General features: G+C 33.5%; 2 protein-coding genes across 2 annotated transcripts in view; one reads left to right on the forward strand and one right to left on the reverse strand.

Moving 5' to 3' along the window:
* LOC134840036 (uncharacterized) overlaps positions 1-2,898 on the reverse strand; it is a 9,893-nt gene extending 6,995 nt beyond the window's left edge. The window contains exons 1-3 of the mRNA XM_063855663.1: positions 1,106-2,898; positions 585-841; positions 47-236 (exon numbers count right to left, since the gene is read on the reverse strand). Coding sequence (XP_063711733.1) covers positions 47-236; positions 585-841; positions 1,106-1,973 — 1,315 coding nt within the window. The 5' untranslated portion in view covers positions 1,974-2,898. The remainder of the gene's footprint in view (positions 1-46; positions 237-584; positions 842-1,105) is intronic.
* LOC134840728 (uncharacterized) overlaps positions 1-23,461 on the forward strand; it is a 486,809-nt gene that overhangs the window by 212,453 nt on the left and 250,895 nt on the right. The window lies entirely within an intron of this gene.

The raw sequence follows: 23,461 nt of genomic DNA on the forward strand, positions 1-23,461 counted from the left end.
AAAAGGGATTGTGGGTTTTGTTGCGGCGCTGTGCCCACTGACCCACCTGCAAGAGTAGTGGTAGTAGGCCATTGGGTGTCCCCATAGGCATACTTCATCATGGCAGTACCGAAGAGAGCCAGCCCCAGTCCAGACACTGTGAGGCCATGCTTGCGTCTGAACTGCTGGAATGCCCCCCACTGACCAACGGAGAAGCGGATCAATTCAGTGCCACAGCCAACTGCAGCATTTGGGTTCTAAACAGCCACGGGGTAACTTAATGAGATTTTTCAAGTTAGAAAATAAATCAAAATAAATCAAATTTTTTCTCAAGAAGACATTGTGAAATTAATGGCAAATATAATACCATTGAGTCCAAAAATGAGATCTTAAATTTTACGAACTGATTTTTAAAATCCAGATTTGACTAACTATTTGCCGCATAATACAAAAATGGGTGGAGTTGGCATATGTTGAATGGTTAAATTAGACCTTTATAGGGAGGTGGATGTTGGGGGAACAAGGTAGGATGGGGGTTGGAGACGTATGACGTATATTTATAGAGGCGCCTTCGCTTTAAATGGATGGTATGACTTGTTGCCTGCCTGTAGCATGATGGGTTTGAGGTTTGGCGACTTGAAGATGGGATGATTGATGAAGGGCATCTTGTTCAGTGTGAGACAGGTCTTCAGCACCCGACCGAACATGAGGGAGAGGGGCAGAGACAGCACCCTGTACAGCCCTATGTTCGGCACCAGCTCCTCGTACGGTGGCGAGATAGGCACGTGCTGCTGCAGGCAGAGTACATGTCTGCACTTATCTGCTGCTGCTGACTGGCTAACAGCATCCTTCCACTTCATGTCTGAAATATGGCAATGCGAAAATTACCATAAAAATTACCAATCCTATTTTCCCTAAAATTATATTGCATAGGAACATATTTATATCTGAATGTATTGCACCATAATAATATCTATTTTAAGTCATTATTTTCAGGTGAAGCTAAACAATTTCCATTCCAGCAACATAATTTTATAAGGCGGGCGGAGAGGAATTACTTCTTTTTTGTGTGCCATCGTTAGGTCAATGCCGGAATGCTGATTGTGACACAATAGACAAGACTGACCTTGTTTGAGGTTGAGTTTGGTGCAGACGATTGTGAAGAAATCGGCGATGATGTTGGCAATTCCTATTCCGTCTACTAATGCATGTGACATCACAAAACACACACAGTATCTGAATCTGAATGACACAAAATCGCAATCGTCTGCTTCTGCCAAAATTACATCTGCATAATTCGCATTCGAGTCACAAATCGGCTCTATTTCACCAAAATAAAACCTCCATATCGGCTCACCATCTTTAATTCCCAACTTAACAATTTCATTAAACCTCTTTTGAGCTGCCAATTCGCTCAAAATTCCCAAATTTGCAGCAATGTACACCTGATTTTTGGGTAATCTCGCCCAATAAAATTTGCCCGTGTTCTCGTCTCGAACAGTGTTAACTTGAAGCATTTCGTACTTTTCTTGTAGCATTTCAAGGCACTCGGAAATTTCATGATAGCTCAGTGGCTCCTTGGTTCGAAACTGAAGCATGTCACCGACTGTAGAAATTCCAATGTCCATCGCTTGTTTCATCGTAAATTCACTTGAACTTAATTTTCGAACTTTGGTCAGCTGATCCACAGACTCATTAAGCTCAAAGCCTGTTAGATCATCTCTCAATTCTGATTGGTCGAGATTGGAGATTTTTCCTGAATAGTTTGTTTCACTCCTAGAGCATGATGACATCAGTTCGACTGGAGAAGGATGTCCTCCGTGTGAGATTGGTCTGAAGGGTGATGATGCCGAAGAAGTCTGACTTTCATTCGAATTACAAGTTCCCATGCCTGCACATGTATCGTGCGACCTTTGCGCATGTTTCATGTTTGGCTCCTTGCAAAATGGCTCGTTTGCCGAAGAAACACTAACACTAGCGCCACTTGCTGACATAACAGTAATGGAGTAAGTGTTAGAGGTGGAACTTCAGACAAGTTCGTATGCAGACCTGATAAGGTTATCGAAATCATTCATCTGATTGGCGACAAGTTTGAGTTGGCCCAAATCGGGTCAAGCAGGTCGTCAGCATGTTTGAATTAATCAGAGATGCAAATAAGGAACGACCCACTTGTTTTCAAAATGACCACTGCTGCATCCCAGGTAATCGAACGCTTGCCCTTTATAAGCAATATCTGCATCCGAATCTGGAAGAAATTGACCGGTAAAATCTAAATGAGTACAAATGCAGTAGAGATACTCTTCGCTATTAAAATAACTCACTTAAATCGAATGCTAGGGCACTCCTGCAAAATATAAACGAAAATGGAAAAAAAATTAAACATTTTAGAAAAACCCTTTTAGGAGAAAGATATTAAATTTTAACCCTCAGCCATCCAACTAAGAAAAAGATTCGCTTTGAAAACCTATTTTTAAAATGGGTCACAGCTATACTAGTGCATCAGACAACAACACACTGGAGCGGCAGCAAATGGAGATCATAAAAGTGCCCGAAAACTTTTATCGCATATGGGGGTGATATAATCTCAAACAGCAACAAGTTTAATCACGAACTCAACGCAGGACGCTCAGAATATCAACAATTAGTTCAGTAAACTGAAGGAAACAGTCAGGAATCAATTAAATCTGTTAGATCATTGCTCAACAATTAGATCATTGCAGCAAGTTTACAATTGGTGCAAGACAAAAAGGCAACCGAACTGTCCTTGCTATTCCGGTCGGCGAAACCGCAATTTCTAAACAGAATTAAGCAAAGGTATCCCTGTCCATTGTCGCAGATGACCTTCAATGCGAAATACCGGATCGTTTTCAGCTACAATCTTGAAAAACTAGACAAGCTCACGGGTTTTTCCAAAAAACTTAAATTAAATGGAAATGATTGACAGAAAACACTCTTTCTGAATTCTTGATGATACCATTAACATCAAGATGAAACTATCGAAAAACAAAAATGCCAAAGAAATTCATTTAAAAAATCAACCATTTTTTTGGAAATACAAAAAAAACGAGAAATACAACAAATAGGCAAAATAGGAAAGATCAAGCAAACCTTTAGTATTTTCCAAACGTCCATGAAGCCAAATGGGAGTAGACGCCAATTGATCCGAAAACTAAAAATACTAAGAAAGATGGTTGTCATAAAATATGCAACAGTTTTTTGAAATACGAAAAAATCAATATCAGAAAATAAGACGAGAAACACAAGCTTTAGCATTAAGCAAACTTTTATTATTTTCCGAGCGTCCACTAAGTCAACCACACTTAATAAGACGCCAATTGATCCGAAAACGAAAGCACCAAAAGAAATCGTTGTCATACAAAAATCAGCAGTTTTTTTTAGAAATACGAAAAAATTCATCTGAGAAAAACAGACGAGACAACAATAATTGGCTTGAAGCAAGCTTTTAACACTTTTCGAGCGTCCACTTAGACAACAACAAATTGTTCGATGCCATTTGATGTGAAAAAAAAATACCAAAGGAAAGTTTCATAAGAAAAATCAACAATTTTCTTGGAAATAAGAAAAACTCTATCTCAGAAAAAGAGACGAGAAACACAACCACCACCAGTAAGCAAGCTTTAAGTAATTTCTGAGCATCCACCAAGCCAACAACATGCGGTTAGACGCCAACTGATCCGAAAACAAAAATGCCAAAGAAATAGTCATAAAAAAACCAACAACTTTTTTGGAAATACGAAAAATCAATATAAAAAAACAGACCAGAAATACAACAACTAGTTTTAAGCAAGATTTTATTATTTTCTCAGCGTCCAAAATGCCAACCACATGTGAAAGGGCGCCAATTGACCCAAAAAAATCACAAAGGAAATGGTTCTCATAAAATATTCAAAATTTTTTTTGAGAAATACGAAAAATTCATTATTAGAAAAACAGACGAGAAACACAACCATTTAAATTCAGCAAGCTTTTTGAGCGTCCATTCTGCAGACCACGCGTGCTAAACGCCAATTGATTCAAAAACAAAAAAAAAACAAAAGAAATTATTGTCATAAAAAGACAGCAAATTTTTTGAAAATACCAAAAACTCCAACTCAGAAAAACAGAAGCTTATCAACTAGCTTTGAGCAAAATTTTAGTATTTGCGAGCATCTACTAAGCCAAAACACGTGGTTAGATGCCACATGATCCGAAAAAAAACATACCGAAGAAATGGTTTTCATTAAAAAACAACCTTTTTTTGGAATTATGAAAAATCCAATCTCAGAAAAACAGCCACTAGCATTAAGCAACCTTTAGAACTTTTCAAGCTTTCATTTATCGAACAATGCGTGGTTAGAGGCCAATTAAAACAAAAACATTTGCCAAAAGAAATAGTTGTCATAAAAAATTTTTTGAGCGATTAAAAAATTGAACTTTTTTCTCATTTTCTCTCTTTTTACCGATGCAAAAGAAGTTCACTAAACCAACAAAACAAGAGCCAAAATCATTTACGCCAAATGAAATGTCTAAGCGAAAAAAAAAACAATAAAAAATCGGCAAATATACCAATCGGGTATATTAAATTGGATAAGGTGCAGGAGTTAATCAACATCACTTGAAACTACAATGAAAACTGATTTAAGCCCAAAAAATTGTTGGTGGGCAACTAAATTGACAAAACATAAGCCAACAAACTAAAATCCGACTAATCAATTTTTCCCAGAAAAAAAGTTCAATTTGAGACACTAAAAATGCAAGATAATGCAAAGGCAACTGCATTATCTCCAGAACAAGTGCGATGAATTAACGTCTGTCTTTTGATTTGATACGAACCAAAGGGAATGTGATTCAAAAGATTTTGTTGAACTAGTTTTTTAGCGCAAAAGGAGGAAATTCGTTACTAGTCCAAGGTTACTTAACCATTGATTTAGTTCTTTATAGGGGTGACCATCTTTACTAGGTACCATACGGGTAAAATTTGAAGATACAAGTCTTAACTGTTGTTTTTCAAAGCTTTTTTGCGATTGATTAAATTGAGATGTCAAAAATTTAAAACAGATAAAACCGCAAAAAATAACAAATCCAAATCAGTAGTGCTCAATTCTAAACAAATGTTTTGTTGACTTGGTAACCATTTTGAATTAAGATAAAAATATTCGAAATGTTTGCTAACTGGTATAAATGGCCATGACAATGATAAGACATGCCTGCCACTTTGCTCGAATAAGTTGAGATATATTTGGTGCAACAACAGAGTACAGAAAGAGGAACAGGCGAAGGAGAGAAGAACACTGAGCACGTTTCATAAAATAAAACAACCACTTGGCTTCCATGTCAATAATTTTATCGTAAATGGGAATGTGTGGAAAATGTGCAGTTTATAACAGGAAGAAAAGCGATCAAGTGAAGAATGAAGCAAGGAATAAACTAAAAGGAAACAACTTTTAACCGTCAGAAGAAACAGAAAGGTTGGAAAAGAGGGCAGAAAAGAAGTCAAATTAGTAGCGCGTATTAAGCAGAGGTGGAATTTGGTCTGTTGCGCCTATTGTGAGTGGTAGCAATTCCATATGCCACCCACAGTGAGTAGAGAGAGAGAGAGAGAGGCAGTTGCTCTGCAGTTCAGCACTACTGCCAAGTCCCATTTGCCTCACTCCATTTCATACAGTTGGATTGTACCATCCGCCAAATAAGTTTCCTCATAACATAATAGCCCACTTAGAGGCCACATTTCACATGCTTGTACCTTTTCTACTGTTGCACAAGTGCCACCTTCCATATCGTAATCTTGAATAAAAACTCTGATTAAAAAGAATAACGCAGAGCACAAATACTTAGCAAGTTAAATTATGTCACGGTTTACTGTACACTTAGTGGCCTTTATGCTGGATGAACATAGACTTTGACTCCTCCTCTTCTGGTCACATTTGATCAGAGAGTTCTCTGCCACTCATGCTACCCAGCAGAGAGCGCAGATCACACGAAGAAACCAGCCAATCCTTTTGTTCTATCTTTATTCTCAGTCTCCAAGTGTAAACTTGATATTTTGAACACCCAACAATTCAGTCATATATAACATAGGAAGAAAAACTCAAAAGTTAAAACGATTATTTCATACAAAAAAATTGCTCTATTGAAGCAATCAATAGCAGCTATAATAACTTAGAAAGATTTTCAAACTAACTCTCCGATTTCAAACTATGTTTCGCCTATTTCTACACAGAGGCGAAGCCGAACTTCGCATCACTTGCGATGCAAAAAAAATCATAAAAAACAAGCCGAAAAAAATGAAAAATGTTGAAAAAAAATAGCCGAACCTAAATTTTCGAATGTCTCGATGAAGGACACCTAAAGCCCAGCTAAACCATGAAGAACGTGTTTGATAACTTTTGAACATGTTATGTTGATTCAGGAGGAAATATGTGATTTCAAAACTGGACTTTGCCCAAAACCTTTGTTGTTTCTCTACTGCAATAAGAAGAATAAAAAATTTCACCCAAAGACACTTTTCTCTTATTAAAAATTAAGGAGTAGCAGCTTCTTCGGGAAAATTCACGCAACCGCTTCGATTGAAATTTTCATGCCAGATTTGTAGGGTAGTTTTTAAGAAAAATCAAAAAGTTTCTAAAACACGGTCAAAGTTCAAAAACTTGAATTTCCGAAATGCGCTAACTTTCCCTGCTAAAAGCAGGTAGTGGCCGGTGAAGGAGAATAGATTCTCAAAATCAGGTTTCTCGATTGAACACTTAACCTAAGAATTGGCACAGTGATTTTCGAGAAAAGAAAAAAAAACGGTCAAAGTTTCAAAACTTTCACTTGTTTGAAGACCATAATTAGAGAAAAAAACTCGGCCTAGCAATTTATAAAATTAAAATTTTAATAATCTGTTGTGTCGATTAAACCTATGATATCAGATATGGCCGGATAGTTATCGAGAAAGGTCCAAAAAACGGTCAACAAATCAGATAGTTTACATTTCCGTAAATCATAGCTTTTTGTTCAAAAAAATGGGGCTTAGCTGCGTATGCAGAAGGGAATCAACCAACCTATAATTTCGATAGAGCCCAAAAACCCAGGTTTGGCAGCGTATTCTCGAGATAAGTCAAATAGATTCAATAAACGGTCAAAAAATCACAATTTTGATTTTTCCGAGGGCCATAAATTTTTGTTTCAAAAACACTTGGGGTTAGTCGGGTATGCAAAGAAGATTTCCACAACTCGTTCTTTGGATTGAACTCAAAACCCAGATGTGAGAAAACATGTTTCATAAAATTTAGAAACAAAACGCTCAAAAAAATCAAAAAGTATAACATGAAAACAGATTTACATACTAAATTATTTGTCTAATTGACGATAAGCACAACTTACAGTAACAAGCAGACCAGCATTTTAAGGATTTTTACCTAGATTTATCCATTGAGCAATTAAAATATTGCAGCAGAATTGCCAAATATGTCTATAAAAATAGCTCATTTAGAAATGTCGTATATATACCACTTTTGTCAAAACTTTCCATTGAAAAATGAAAACTATGAAAAACAAATACAATATATTTTAGCCGCTTCGCTTGTGTAAGCAATAGTACACTATTTTGACATGTTTCATTTCTTCCAAATTTTAAAAGATAATATTTTACTCATGAAACAAATAATTATTTGGAAACTTTAATTCACCTGGGCAGAGCAACAGAATACTCTTGATAACACTAAAAATAATAGAAAACATTGAATTAAGATTAAAACCTGTAAGTGAACCGTTGGTTTTTCTGCAACCCATGGTCTCTTAAAAAACATGATCGATCTCAACTCAGACTTCTTTATATGGCAAAACAAGCAGACAGATAGAAGCGCAAAACAGTATGACAAATACTTACTTATAAGGATACGGGAATTAATTTTTTGAAATAAAAACTGTTCGGATCAATCTATGGACGCCTATGCTACACAAAAGCAAAATTGCACGGGGCTAAAACGAGCAACATAAAGGTGTGAAGTAGTAGGAAAATAAAAAGAAGCCTGAAGAGAACATGAGGAGTGATTGAACAAACTAATCTGAAGAGATTCAAATGCGGCCGCATCTTTTCGTTAAAAAGACAGTTAACTATTCTTTCGTATAAACTCAAGCTATACGCCGTTAAAAATTGGATGTTTGAAGAAAAAACACTTTTCCGTGTGTGTAACGAAGAAGCAATGTCGCTTTATCACTAAGGAGTGCTATTGAAGACCAACCAGTCAGCAACCTGCTCTACGGTAGTAAAAACAGGCCACAGCAAGCCAGGAAAAGTTATTTGTGCAGAGTAGTTGTGTCCCAGGTGAAAAGCTTGAAAGAAACCGCAGGCAAAAAATCATAACCAATAGATGAAAACCATAAAAAACTGGTCAAAACTCGAGAAACAAAATTTTCTAAATGTATATTCGTAGTAGATGAAAGAGTCAAGTCAAAATTGCAAAAAAAAAATCTTTTAAGTTATGAATTTTCCGAAACATTTTGACAGATTTAAACAAAAAGCTAGGCCATAATAGCCAGTGGAACTATGAACAGCCAGTGTAAAAACACAGGGAACTATGAACTATACCAAGATAATACTTGAAAATGAAGAAAAAAGTATTTCAAAGTCTCCAAAAAAGTTAGAAGAAAATACCCTTCGAATAAGCCGACAAAATTGCTAATTCCTGTCAACGTTAAGGAGAAAACGCTTTTCCAGGTTAAAATTAGACAACCCGTTGAATTCTTTAATTGTATACCTACCTTTTGAGAAATCCAAATTCCAAAAAAAAAAATTAAAATTTTAAAATGGACTTTTGAAAGATAAACATTGCTTTCCTACAAAAATTGGTTCCTAGCCACTATGCGAAGAAATACCCTAGCGCATGCTATTTTAACTGAATTCTCAAAGATGGTTTTGGAAACTTTTTCATTTTTCTCGAAAATGACTCTGCCATATCTAAGACACCTTATCCTCGAGTTATTTTCGAGAGAAATGAAAGTTATTTCCAAAAAGCGGCCAGCAATTCAAAACATTTTGACAAGTCTTGGAAACAAATAGTCAAAATTCAAACAAACATTTTATTCAGTCCAAAAACAACTTTCTAGAGCGCTATTGAAGACCAACCTGTCAGCAACTTATTTTACGGCAGTAAAAACAAACCATAGCAAGCCAGGAAAAATTGTTTGTGCAAAGAAGTTGTGTCACAGGTGAAAAGCTTGAAAAAATTCTTTTGAAGAAACCGTAGACCAAAAATCAAAAAAAATCTTATTGCAACTGTTATTGAAATCAATTATCTAAAACAAAAAAGGATTCAGTTATATTAACTTCATTCATCTTTCTCATAACCAATATATGAAAACCATAAAAAAATTGATCAAAAATCGATATGACTTCAAGTAAAATTGCTGTAATCAGTAGTATGCAGATAGTGCGTTAGGATCGGGGGGGAGTTGTCATACATGGATGACCATTAGGTATAAATCATAATGGTCACCATGTATTAAATGATCAGCAATGGTCACCATGTAATAATCCTAATTGTCACCATGTATAATTTTATACCTAATGGTCACTATGTAATAATCCTAATTGTCACCATGTATAATTTTCTACCTAATAGTCCTCATGTAAAACTTCGGTATATTATTGAGTATTCCCACTGAACGTTGTGGAAACAGGAATGGAATTAAATTTTAGTCGGTGCATGTTTTCCCTTCTAAAATTTGGGGGTATTGGCTTGTTTACATGTAAAATGACGTTATATACCTATTATATGCGACCAAAGTATATGGTATATAAGACAGCACAAGATTTTGGCAGCGTAGCTTAACTGTTGGCTGCTGTGAACGATTTCCTTCAAAAATGCATGTTTTTTTGCTGAATCTCGAAGAAAGCAAAATTCGTCAAGTGCGGCGGCCGCCACCTCTATTTAGGCAAAAATTAATAATCAGTTTGACCGAAATAAGAATGAAAAATTTCGTTCAGCCAAATGAAGGTAAAAACAAAGAAAAATTACGAAACACTAAAAACTGTAAAATAATGAAATTGGCTTGAAAATTTCGACATTTCCATTTTCCGTGTCTACAGGAGACTGAAAAAACGTCTAAAATCTATGACAAAAGCTTGGATTTTATACAAAGGTTGGAAGAGCTAATAAGTTGAAGTGGGTAAAGATCTTGAAAAACGAGAGAACACTGATGAAAGCCAAAAGTGCCCATTAATTTTGCTGCAGCTATTTCTAAGACTTGCATATACCACTTTTCATAATGAAAAGGAAACAATTTTCGGGGCTTCTAGAAAACGTTTAGTGTTTCCTATTAACTTTTTTGTGCTAACAGAAATTTTGAAAATATTCATCAAAGCGGACCTAGAAACTGGGGAAAAACTGTTATTTGTGTGCCAATATATACGACAGAAAAGAGTTACCATCGAATAAAGCAGGTGAAAACTTATTTGCGACTTTTAAGGTAAGCAGTTATTCAAAATATAGCAAATTCAATCGGGAAAGACTGAACATAAACTAAGACAAGTTATGGATACAAACTCAAAACTTGATATGAATTATAATTTGAGCATCCAAAATTTTTGATTTTTCCATTAAAAGAATATGCAATTAAATAATTTTTAATTTGATACTACAATCTAGTCAACTGTTCTCAGTATCTTCTAATTAACTCAAATTGGCTTCAGCAAGAGCTTTCTATTCAAAAGTTTGAAGCGCTATCAGTTATTATCATTGATTAACCCTCTGCTCAACAAATTAAATTTTGAGTTTTTTAATATAAATCTGATCTTTTGAATGTTTTCATGATTACGCTATTGTCTCTCAAAATACGGTGGCTTTTTGACCAAATTATTCGATTATTCATCTGCAACTAATTGTGTTATCAAGAGTTCAACCTTTCTTTCCATATATGTTTGAGGTGATCCAAGCTTTCACATTCACGTTCTCATCACTAGCAGTATCAAAACAGTTCGCATCATGATATTTCTTCTCATTTTTGCATCGATATTTGTCTTCTCTTTCAACAAAACATGTCTTCGAAAAACGGTTAGTTGTTTGAAATTTTAAGATAAAAAATCAAGCCTTATCATCAACACTCTACCTGAATCTTCGGATTCCGTCAGGATGATAGCTGTTTCACACTAAACAACGCTTTCACATCATTTTGGCTACAGCAGTTTCCGTAAACTTGTAAGTGCAATTTTGTAGTTTCAATGCATTTCGATAAACGTCAATTATGTTGTGTTATCTTAAGCTAGATCGACTAACAAAGACATGTTTAATTTGACAATAAAAATTTGCTAGACAATTTTACTTTGAGGAATTAAAAATTTGAGCCTCAATGCAGAAAGACTTGCTATTCATTTCAAAGAAAAAAGGCGTAAGCATTTTAAGCTATTTCATAAAAAGCTCTATCGAAAAAATAAATCTTGAATTTAAATAAAGTGGTACTGACTGTTTATCTGATTACACAATTGCTTCACTTGTGTGGGTTTATAACTTTGATTCAAAATTATGATTTATCAAATGAAAACCATTGAAAATTTGTGGTTTTTAGAGATTGATCAATCATCCTTCAAATATATAGTACCTGTCACTGAGACTTTGCTCGCTTACCGTCTTCAGCTCTACCAGCCGCATGTCTGCACGATCAATGATTTTCCTCAATAAACCATAAATTTTTGCTAATAATTTTCTTATCGTAATTTTTACCTCTATGAGCAACAGTTCATCAAACACTTTGGACTCCATGCTGTCTCCAATTGGACTTGTTGTTTGATGCTTCCATCGACAAAATTTTGCGAAAATTTGAAAACTAATCTTTCTTGTTACAATTTTGAAACATTTTTCATAATCATTGACTGCAGATAAATTGAAATTATCAATGCAACATATGCCACTTTTTCAAAGTGAAATATTCATAATGAGGATACCTGGAAGATCAAATATTTCGAGGAAAAATTTTTTAAAAAAATTATCAAATTGTTTTGCAAATACAGAAAATGAAAAAAACTGTCATTATAGTGTCTGGTTGATTATTCTAGAAAAATTGAGACACTTAAGAAGAAAGATAAGAAAGATTTGGATTGAGTTACATATATACTTCTATATGAAATAAAATAAACGATTACAACTAAACTCAAACATATATACCCCACCAAATATATAAAGCTGCATACTTGTAAACATAAAAAACATAAACACATTTTCATAAGTTGCAAACTTGAATGCACACTCACAAAAAACGGTCATGCGTATTTTATTACAAACATACGTTTATTCATACACATTTAAATACTTACATAAGGTTAATCATGCAAATTTACATACAAAAACAATTACGTAAACACTTACTGAATACAAACATACATACATGTATACATAAGTACAAACTTATATAAGCACATACATACATGCATACATAGATACATACATACAAACTTACATATATACATACATATATAAAGTTACTTAGAGACTTTCATACAACCATACGTACAAAATTACATACATATATGCAAAAATACTTCTATACATACAAACATTCAAAAATGAAGTCTTACATAAAGGTATGAATACAAACGTACATAGTCCTATACATAAGAAGAATGCAAATAAACTACCATACATACATTAATTTTACATACTTGCTTATATGCTTTTAAATCTGCAACCAATTATACGAAAATTTTGCTTTTACACATGCAAAGATTTTAACTTAATATTTCTGCTGACCTTTACATTAAAACCACATTTAAACACATAAACCAGCTTACTTTCACTTCACACTTTCAAGACAAATATATACACACATTCAGACAAAAAAGAGTCAGGCATTACAGACTGGCGTTCATACGTCTTTACTTACAATCATATAAACGTGCCTTTCATACTCATATACGAAAATGCACAAGTACTTACCTACAAACAGACATGGTTCGTATTATACAAGCATGCTACGAATCATGTGTACACACTTTCCTTTTAAACAGACAAAAAACTTCAATCATAATATTGTACAATTTGCAAACAAGCTAACTTTTAAATGCTTTTAAACTGAAAAACATACATTGACACAAAAAAATTGCTGGTCTTCATTCACTCAATCAAGCGGACATGCATTCAAGAATTCTTACTTACAAAAAAACATACAAATATACATAACTTCTAAATACTCAAATGAATACACACAAAGAGTATGTGCATTCATAATTAATTACATTTATACATGCAAAAAGTTGTACACTTTTACATAGATACATACAGTTTACATAAATAGACACACACGCAAGTTTTGCTTACATACATGCAAAGATTTAACTTATTAGTTCTGCTTACCTTTAAAATACAAGCACATGTAAAAACACAAACCAACTGACAAAAAGAATCACGCATTACAGACTAGCATTCATATGTCTTTAAATAAAATCATATAACTGTGCTTTTCATACTCATATACAAATATGTATAAGTACTTGCCTACAAAAAGACATGGAGTGTACTTTACAAGCATGCAACTACTCATGTGTACACACTTTCCTTTTAAACAGACATAAAACTTCAATCATAAGTTTATACAGTTTGCAAACCAGCTAAATTTTAAATGCTTTTAAACTGAAAAACATACATTGATACAAAATAATTGCTGGTCTTCATTCACTCAATCAAGCGGACATGCATTCGAGAATTCTTACTTACATAAAAACATAAAAATATACATAACTTCTAAATACTCAAATGAATACACACAAAGAGTATGTGCATACATAATTAATTACATTTATACATGCCAAAAATTGTACACTTTTACATAGAAACATACAGTTTACATAAATAGACACACACGCAAGTTTTGCTTTCATACATGCAAAGATTTTACTTATTAGTTCTGCTGACCTTTGAAATACAAGCACATGTAAACACAAACCACGTTGCATTCACATCACACATTCAGACAAAAAGAATCACGCATTACAGACTGGCATTCATACGTCTTTACATACAATCATATAAACGTGCCTTTCATACTGATATACGAATATGCAGAAGTACTTGCCTAAAAACATACATTGGTTGAAAAGATATGCTTGTATTCATTCACTCAATCAAGCGGACATGCAATCAAGAGTTCTTACTTACATAAAAACATACAAATTTACATAACTTCTAAATACTCAAATGAGTACACACAAACCGTATGTACATACATGATTAATTACATTTATACATGCAAAAAGTTGTACACTTTAGATAGATACATACAGTTTACATAAATACACACATACGCGAAGCATATGTGCGTGCATATATACTATGCTTATAGCATCTTGTCTAACTTTCAAGAAAAACTAGAAACATTAGTAAAATTCAAGTTGGGTTATAGTTATTCTTCTAGTTACAATTGTTTTGGTTTACACGCGAATAAGGAAAAAAATTGTACTCATACTTCCAAACACATCAACTTGCATACATACACGCATACCAAAAAAGTATTTTTTCTTGCATTTGTTTATAGATTACTAGAAATATTCACACAAAAATATTTTCATTACGTTTTACGTATGATTATATTCAAATACAGTCAAACCTTCATACCTCTTTGATTTTTACAATGCAAACGTTGCAAGCAGAGATTTGCAAAGAAATGCCAGCTTTCAGCCAACTCGTCTACACCATTTAGCGAAATACCGGATCAATGCGAAATACCGGATCGTTTTCAGCTACAATCTTGAAAAACTAGACAAGCTCACGGGTTTTTCCAAAAAACTTAAATTAAATGGAAATGATTGACAGAAAACACTCTTTCTGAATTCTTGATGATACCATTAACATCAAGATGAAACTATCGAAAAACAAAAATGCCAAAGAAATTCATTTAAAAAATCAACCATTTTTTTGGAAATACAAAAAAAAACGAGAAATACAACAAATAGGCAAAATAGGAAAGATCAAGCAAACCTTTAGTATTTTCCAAACGTCCATGAAGCCAAATGGGAGTAGACGCCAATTGATCCGAAAACTAAAAATACTAAGAAAGATGGTTGTCATAAAATATGCAACAGTTTTTTGAAATACGAAAAAATCAATATCAGAAAATAAGACGAGAAACACAAGCTTTAGCATTAAGCAAACTTTTATTATTTTCCGAGCGTCCACTAAGTCAACCACACTTAATAAGACGCCAATTGATCCGAAAACGAAAGCACCAAAAGTCATACAAAAATCAGCAGTTTTTTTTAGAAATACGAAAAAATTCATCTGAGAAAAACAGACGAGAAAACAATAATTGGCTTGAAGCAAGCTTTTAACACTTTTCGAGCGTCCACTTAGACAACAACAAATTGTTCGATGCCATTTGATGTGAAAAAAAAATACCAAAGGAAAGTTTCATAAGAAAAATCAACAATTTTCTTGGAAATAAGAAAAACTCTATCTCAGAAAAAGAGACGAGGAACACAACCACCACCAGTAAGCAAGCTTTAAGTAATTTCTGAGCATCCACCAAGCCAACAACATGCGGTTAGACGCCAACTGATCCGAAAACAAAAATGCCAAAGAAATAGTCATAAAAAAACCAACAACTTTTTTGGAAATACGAAAAATCAATATAAAAAAAACAGACCAGAAATACAACAACTAGTTTTAAGCAAGATGTTATTATTTTCTCAGCGTCCAAAATGCCAACCACATGTGATAGGGCGCCAATTGACCCAAAAAAAATAACAAAGGAAATGGTTCTCATAAAATATTCAAAATTTTTTTTGAGAAATACGAAAATTCATTATTAGAAAAACAGACGAGAAGGACAACCATTTCAATTCAGCAAGCTTTTTGAGCGTCCATTCTGCCAACCACGCGTGAAAAAACGCCAATTGATTCAAAAAAAAATCAAAAGAAATTATTGTCATAAAAAGACAGCAAATTTTTTGAAAATACCAAAAACTCCAACTCAGAAAAACAGAAGCTTATTAACTAGCTTTGAGCAAAATTTTAGTAATTGCGAGCATCTACTAAGCCAAAACACGTGGTTAGATGCCACATGATCCGAAAAAAAACATACCTTAGAAATGGTTTTCATTAAAAAACAACCTTTTTTTTGGAATTATGAAAAATCCAATCTCAGAAAAACAGCCACTAGCATTAAGCAACCTTTAGAACTTTTCAAGCTTTCATTTATCGAACAACGCGTGGTTAGAGGCCAATTAAAACGAAAACATATGCCAAAAGAAATAGTTGTCATGAAAAAATTTTTGAGCGATTAACAAATTGAACTTTTTTCTCATTTTCTCTCTTTATACCGATGCAAAAGAAGTTCACTAAACCAACAAAACAAGAGCCAAAATCAGTTACGCCAAATGAAATGTCTAAGCGAAAAAAAACAATAAAACATCGGCAAATATACAAATCGGGTATATTAAATTGGATAAGGTGCAGGAGTTAATCAACATCACTTGAAACTACAATGAAAACTGATTTAAGCCCAAAAAATTGTTGGTGGGCAACTAAGCTGACAAAACATAAGCCAACAAACTAAAATCCGACTAATCAATTTTTCCCAGAAAAAAGATCAATTTGAGACACTAAAAAATGCAAGATCCGGCCGGGACTCGAGCCTCTGACATTAAGTTGCAAAGGCAACTGCATTATCTCCAGAACAAGTGCGATGAATTAACGTCTGTCTTTTGATTTCATACGAACCAAAGGGAATGTGATTCAAAAGATTTTGTTAAACTAGTTTTTTAGCGCAAAAGGAGGAAATTCGTTACTAGTCCAAGGTTACTTAACCATTGATTTAGTTCTTTATAGGGGTGACCATCTTTACTAGGTACCATACGGGTAAAATTTGAAGATACAAGTCTTAACTGTTGTTTTTCAAAGCTTTTTTGCGATTGATTAAATTGAGATGTCAAAAATTTAAAACAGATAAAACCGCAAAAAATAACAAATCCAAATCAGTAGTGCTCAATTCTAAACAAATGTTTTGTTGACTTGGTAACCATTTTGAATTAAGATAAAAATATTCGAAATGTTTGCTAACTGGTATAAATGGCCATGACAATGATAAGACATGCCTGCCACTTTGCTCGAATAAGTTGAGATATATTTGGTGCAACAACAGAGTACAGGAAAGAGGAACAGGCGAAGGAGAGAAGAACACTGAGCACGTTTCATAAAATAAAACAACCACTTGGCTTCCATGTCAATAATTTTATCGTAAATGGGAATGTGTGGAAAATGTGCAGTTTATAACAGGAAGAAAAGCGATCAAGTGAAGAATGAAGCAAGGAAAAAACTAAAAGGAAACAACTTTTAACCGTCAGAAGAAACAGAAAGGTTGGAAAAGAGGGCAGAAAAGAAGTCAAGTTGGTAGCGCGTATTAAGCAAAGGTGGAATTTGGTCTGTTGCGCCAATTGTGAGTGGTAGCAATTCCATATGCCACCCACAGTGAGTAGAGAGAGAGAGAGAGAGAGAGAGAGAGAGGCAGTTGCTCTGCAGTTCAACACTACTGCCAAGTCCCATTTGCCTCACTCCATTTCATACAGTTGGATTGGACCATCCTCCAAATAAGTTTCCTCATAACATAGCCCACTTAGAGGCCACATTTCACATGCTTGTACCTTTTCTACTGTTGCACAAGTGTCACCTTCCATATCGTTATCTTGAATAAAAACTCTGATTTAAAAAGAATAACGCAGAGCACAAATACTTAGCAAGTTAAATTATGTCACGGTTTACTGTACACTTAGTGGCCTTTATGCTGGATGAACATAGACTTTGACTCCTCCTCTACTGGTCACATTTGATCAGAGAGTTCTCTGCCACTCATGCTACCCAGCAGAGAGCGCAGATCACACGAAGGAAACCAGCCAATCCTTTTGTTCTATCTTTCTTCTCAGTATCCAAGTGCAAACTTAATATTTAGAACACCCAACAATTCAGTCATATATAACATAGGAAGAAAAACTCAAAAGTTAAAACGATTACTTCATACAAAAAAATTGCTCTATTGAAGCAATCAATAGCAGCTATAATAACTTAGAAAGATTTTCAAACTAACTCTCCGATTTCAAACTATGTTTCGCCTATTTCTACACAGAGGCGAAGCCGAACTTCGCATCACTTGCGATGCAAAAAAAATCATAAAAAACAAGCCGAAAAAAATGAAAAATGTTGAAAAAAAAATAGCCGAACCAAAAATTTCGAATGTCTCGATGAAGGACACCTAAAGCCCAGCTAAACCATGAAAAACGTGTTTGATAACTTTTGAACATGTTATGTTGATTCAGGAGGAAATATGTGATTTCAAAACTGGACTTTGCCCAAAACCTTTGTTGTTTCTCTACTGCAATAAGAAGAATAAAAAATTTCACCCAAAGACACTTTTCTCTTATTAAAAATTAAGGAGTAGCAGCTTCTTCGGGAAAATTCACGCAACCGCTTCGATTGAAATTTTCATGCCAGATTTGTAGGGTAGTTTTTAAGAAAAATCAAAAAGTTTCTAAAACACGGTCAAAGTTCAAAAACTTGAATTTCCGAAATGCGCTAACTTTCCCTGCTAAAAGCAGGTAGTGGCCGGTGAAGGAGAATAGATTCTCAAAATCAGGTTTCTCGATTGAACACTTAACCTAAGAATTGGCACAGTGATTTTCGAGAAAAGAAAAAAAAACGGTCAAAGTTTCAAAACTTTCACTTGTTTGAAGACCATAATTAAAGAAAAAAACTCGGCCTAGCAATTTATAAAATTAAAATTTCAATAACCTGTTGTGTCGATTAAACCTATGATATCAGATATGGCCGGATAGTTATCGAGAAAGGTCCAAAAAACGGTCAACAAATCAGATAGTTTACATTTCCGTAAATCATAGCTTTTTGTTCAAAAAAATGGGGCTTAGCTGCGTATGCAGAAGGGAATCAACCAACCTATAATTTCGATAGAGCCCAAAAACCCAGGTTTGGCAGCGTATTCTCGAGATAAGTCAAATAGATTCAATAAACGGTCAAAAAATCACAATTTTGATTTTTCCGAGGGCCATAAATTTTTGTTTCAAAAACACTTGGGGTTAGTCGGGTATGCAAAGAAGATTTCCACAACTCGTTCTTTGGATTGAACTCAAAACCCAGATGTGAGAAAACATGTTTCATAAAATTTAGAAACAAAACGCTCAAAAAAATCAAAAAGTATAACATGAAAACAGATTTACATACTAAATTATTTGTCTAATTGACGATAAGCACAACTTACAGTAACAAGCAGACCAGCATTTTAAGGATTTTTACCTAGATTTATCCATTGAGCAATTAAAATATTGCAGCAGAATTGCCAAATATGTCTATAAAAATAGCTCATTTAGAAATGTCGTATATATACCACTTTTGTCAAAACTTTCCATTGAAAAATGAAAACTATGAAAAACAAATACAATATATTTTAGCCGCTTCGCTTGTGTAAGCAATAGTACACTATTTTGACATGTTTCAATTCTTCCAAATTTTAAAAGATAAAATTTTACTCATGAAACAAATAATTATTTGGAAACTTTAAGTCACCAACACTTACTGAATACAAACATACATACATGTATACATAAGTACAAACTTATATAAGCACATACATACATGCATACATAGATACATACATACAAACTTACATATATACATACATATATAAAGTTACTTAGAGACATTCATACAACCATACGTACAAAATTACATACATATATGCAAAAATACTTCTATACATACAAACATTCAAAAATGAAGTCTTACATAAAGGTATGAATACAAACGTACATAGTCCTATACATAAAAAGAATGCAAATAAACTACCATACATACATAAATTTTACATACTTGCTTACATGCTTTTAAATCTGCAACCAATTATACAAAAATTTTGCTCTTACACATGCAAAGATTTCAACTTAATATTTCTGCTGACCTTTACATTATAACCACATTTAAACACATAAACCAGCTTACTTTCACTTCACACTTTCAAGACAAATATATACACACATTCAGACAAAAAAGATTCAGGCATTACAGACTGGCATTCATACGTCTTTACTTACAATCATATAAACGTGCCTTTCATACTCATATACGAAAATGCACAAGTACTTACCTACAAACAGACATGGTTCGTATTATACAAGCATGCTACGAATCATGTGTACACACTTTCCTTTTAAACAGACCTAAAACTTCAATCATAATAATGTACAATTTGCAAACAAGCTAACTTTTAAATGCTTTTAAACTGAAAAACATACATTGACACAAAAAAATTGCTGGTCTTCATTCACTCAATCAAGCGGACATGCATTCAAGAATTCTTACTTACATAAAAACATACAAATATACATAACTTCTAAATACTCAAATGAATACACACAAAGAGTATGTGCATACATAATTAATTACATTTATACATGCAAAAAGTTGTAGACTTTTACATAGATACATACAGTTTACATAAATAGACACACACGCAAGTTTTGCTTACACACATGCAAAGATTTTACTTATTAGTTCTGCTGACCTTTGAAATACAAGCACATGTAAACACACAAACCACTTTGCATTCACATCACACATTCAGACAAAAAGAATCACGCATTACAGACTGGCATTCATACGTCTTTACATACAATCATATAAACGTGCCTTATACTGATATACGAATATGCAGAAGTACTTGCCTAAGAACATACATTGGTTGAAAAAATATGCTTGTATTCATTCACTCAATCAAGCGGACATGCAGTCAAGAGTTCTTACTTACATAAAAACATACAAATTTACATAACTTGTAAATACTCAAATGAGTACACACAAACCGTATGTACATACATGATTAATTACATTGATACATGCAAAAAGTTGTACACTTTTAGATAGATACATACAGTTTACATAAATACACACATACGCAAAGCATATGTGCGTGCATATATACTATGCTTATAGCATCTTGTCTAACTTTCAAGAAAAACTAGAAACATTAGTAAAATTCAAGTTGGGTTATAGTTATTCTTCTAGTTACAATTGTTTTGGTTTACACGCGCATAAGGAAAAAAAATTGTACTCATACTTACAAACACATCAACTTGCATACATACACGCATACCAAAAAAGTATTTTTTCTTGCATTTGTTTATAGATTACTAGAAATATACACACAAAAATATTTTCATTACGTTTTACGTATGAATATATTCAAATACAGTCAAACCTTCATACCTCTTTGATTTTTACAATGCAAACGTTGCAAGCAGAGATTTGCAAAGAAATGCCAGCTTTCAGCCAACTCGTCTACACCATTTAGCAATGTTGTTCATCTTTGAAAAAATAAAAAATGGCGATAAACAATTTTTTAATATGTCTGTTGGTCTGCCAAACGAATTTTACAACGGTATCAAACTTCAACTCAAAATTGACCAGTGAGTCATGAGAAGCGCTTTTAGTGGTCAGAAGAAAAAACCGAGGCTTACTAACTTGCATAACACGGAAAAATTCCAAAACAAAATGTTGAAAGTTTTTTGTTGGACGGTCCGAATAGAGTTTTTTGACATATCGAAAATTGATTTCAAGTAATTATTTAGTTTTGTACAGAAAATTTAAGACAATGGAAGATTTGGTTCGAAAAAAAAATTTAGCCCTTGTTCTAAGAATTCTAATCTTTTTTAAAAAACTTTGTTTTTTGATTCATTTGTTAGTTCTGTAGTTTGATATATTTTCAGTTGACGATTAGGCTGCAGGTTTAACCGTACACCAAGTTACCTTGACTAGAGTTGCACACAATGTTGTTTTCTCGCTAAACCATCTAAACTTTTATTAATTGAAAAAATATATTTGGTTCTGAAAAAGCTATTTAATACAGGTTCAATTGTTCTTTTTTTTCATCTTTTTCCCTCGTATTTATGCAATATCGATAGTTTGAGCTATAGTATCTTAGAAAATAATCTTTTAACTATGATAAAATTAAGGGTAAAGGGTATGTTTTAGAGAAAACAAAAGTTGTTCTAAGCTGACGTTCAACTCATTTTTTCAGTAATAAAGAAAACTTTCAGTAAAGTTTTGCATTTGTGCAAAATAAACAACCCAATCTTCTTTTGCGATTTTGAATTTTCTAGAACGACTGTTTTTTAGACATTATTCTAAATGAAACACAAAATTTTATAATTTTAAAGAATTAGGAGCAAAAAAAAACTTTCGTTCTTTTTGTTTTATTTGATTTGGATTACAAAACAAACAGCTAAACATTAATAAATTCAACTTAACTCTTTTAAAAAAAGCAGCAAAAAACACAAAACAGACTGAAAACTTTTCAATTGACGCCACGTATAACAGAGATTGATGCGTTCCGATCCTTTTTCTTGTTTTTTGCGAGCAACTGGCGTTTACATTTGGCTAATATCGGTTGTCTGCCTACTGCACCAAGGGCTCACTGTTAGACTAATTTCTGCAACGAGAGTAACAAGGTGAAGCTGGTGGCTCCATTTCCAGGCCGACTTGGGCCTCTCGACTTCCTGGGAAGATCCAAATTGTCTCTACGAAAGAGGAATGCGCTCATAAGGAGATGAGTAAATCTAGATCCTTGATTAGCATAACTTTGGCTATTTGCGCTGAATCGATGATATAAACTCCGATGATCAAAAAATTATCTTTTCTGCTGGCCTTTTAAACCATATTTAACCATATTTTTAAAAGATATAAATGCAATAAGATAACCTAAATGGAAGATATGTGACTTAGAGTGATCCAATTATCATTACTTGAATTTAATTGTTGTCTAATAAGGAAAGAAAATCTTCACGAGAAGTCTTGTCAAAATAGTACGTTCTTGAGCGGAATCAGTCAAAACTTACACATACAGTTTTTTAAAGTTTTGCGGTAACGGAGAGCAAACATTGAATTGAAAAGGGTAAAATTATGAATCAAATGATGAAAGCACGCGCCTGCAGAGGGGTTGTTGTTGCGCTAAAAACAGAACAAGTCTTATCATGAATTGGAAATGAAAAAGCTGATAAATGCTTTGTTTTGTATAATCAAGACCACATCTTTTCTAACTTTTGATAGTAATTTTATCGACTCTTCTTCAAATTGAACAGTTTCGGACAAGTAATAAAACACAGCATAGTTTTGGGCTCACTTTCATATCTTGTATTCAGCGGCTAATCAAAAATGAACACATAAATTTCCTTATGTTTGATTGAGATTTATGATTGGGTATAGATGTCAGTCCACAACCAGAAAGTTTTTCAAAAAGAAAACCTTTACATTTTAACCTGATTTAGTCTTACCAGAATTCGCTTATCTGCTGGGAACCTTATCCAATTTGGCTACGATGTGTATGATCTATCACTGGCTGATAAGCGAATGGTTCGAATAAACTAGAATTTATATACATAAGTCCGTGTTTGATTTTTCACGCGTGTTTATCGGTATGTGTAATTGTTAATTTTTATGTATAATGTTCAGAAGTGTAA

This window comes from Symsagittifera roscoffensis, chromosome 2, assembly GCF_963678635.1.
Source record: "Symsagittifera roscoffensis chromosome 2, txSymRosc1.1, whole genome shotgun sequence".
In the NCBI taxonomy this organism is placed as follows: Eukaryota; Metazoa; Xenacoelomorpha; order Acoela; family Convolutidae; genus Symsagittifera; species Symsagittifera roscoffensis.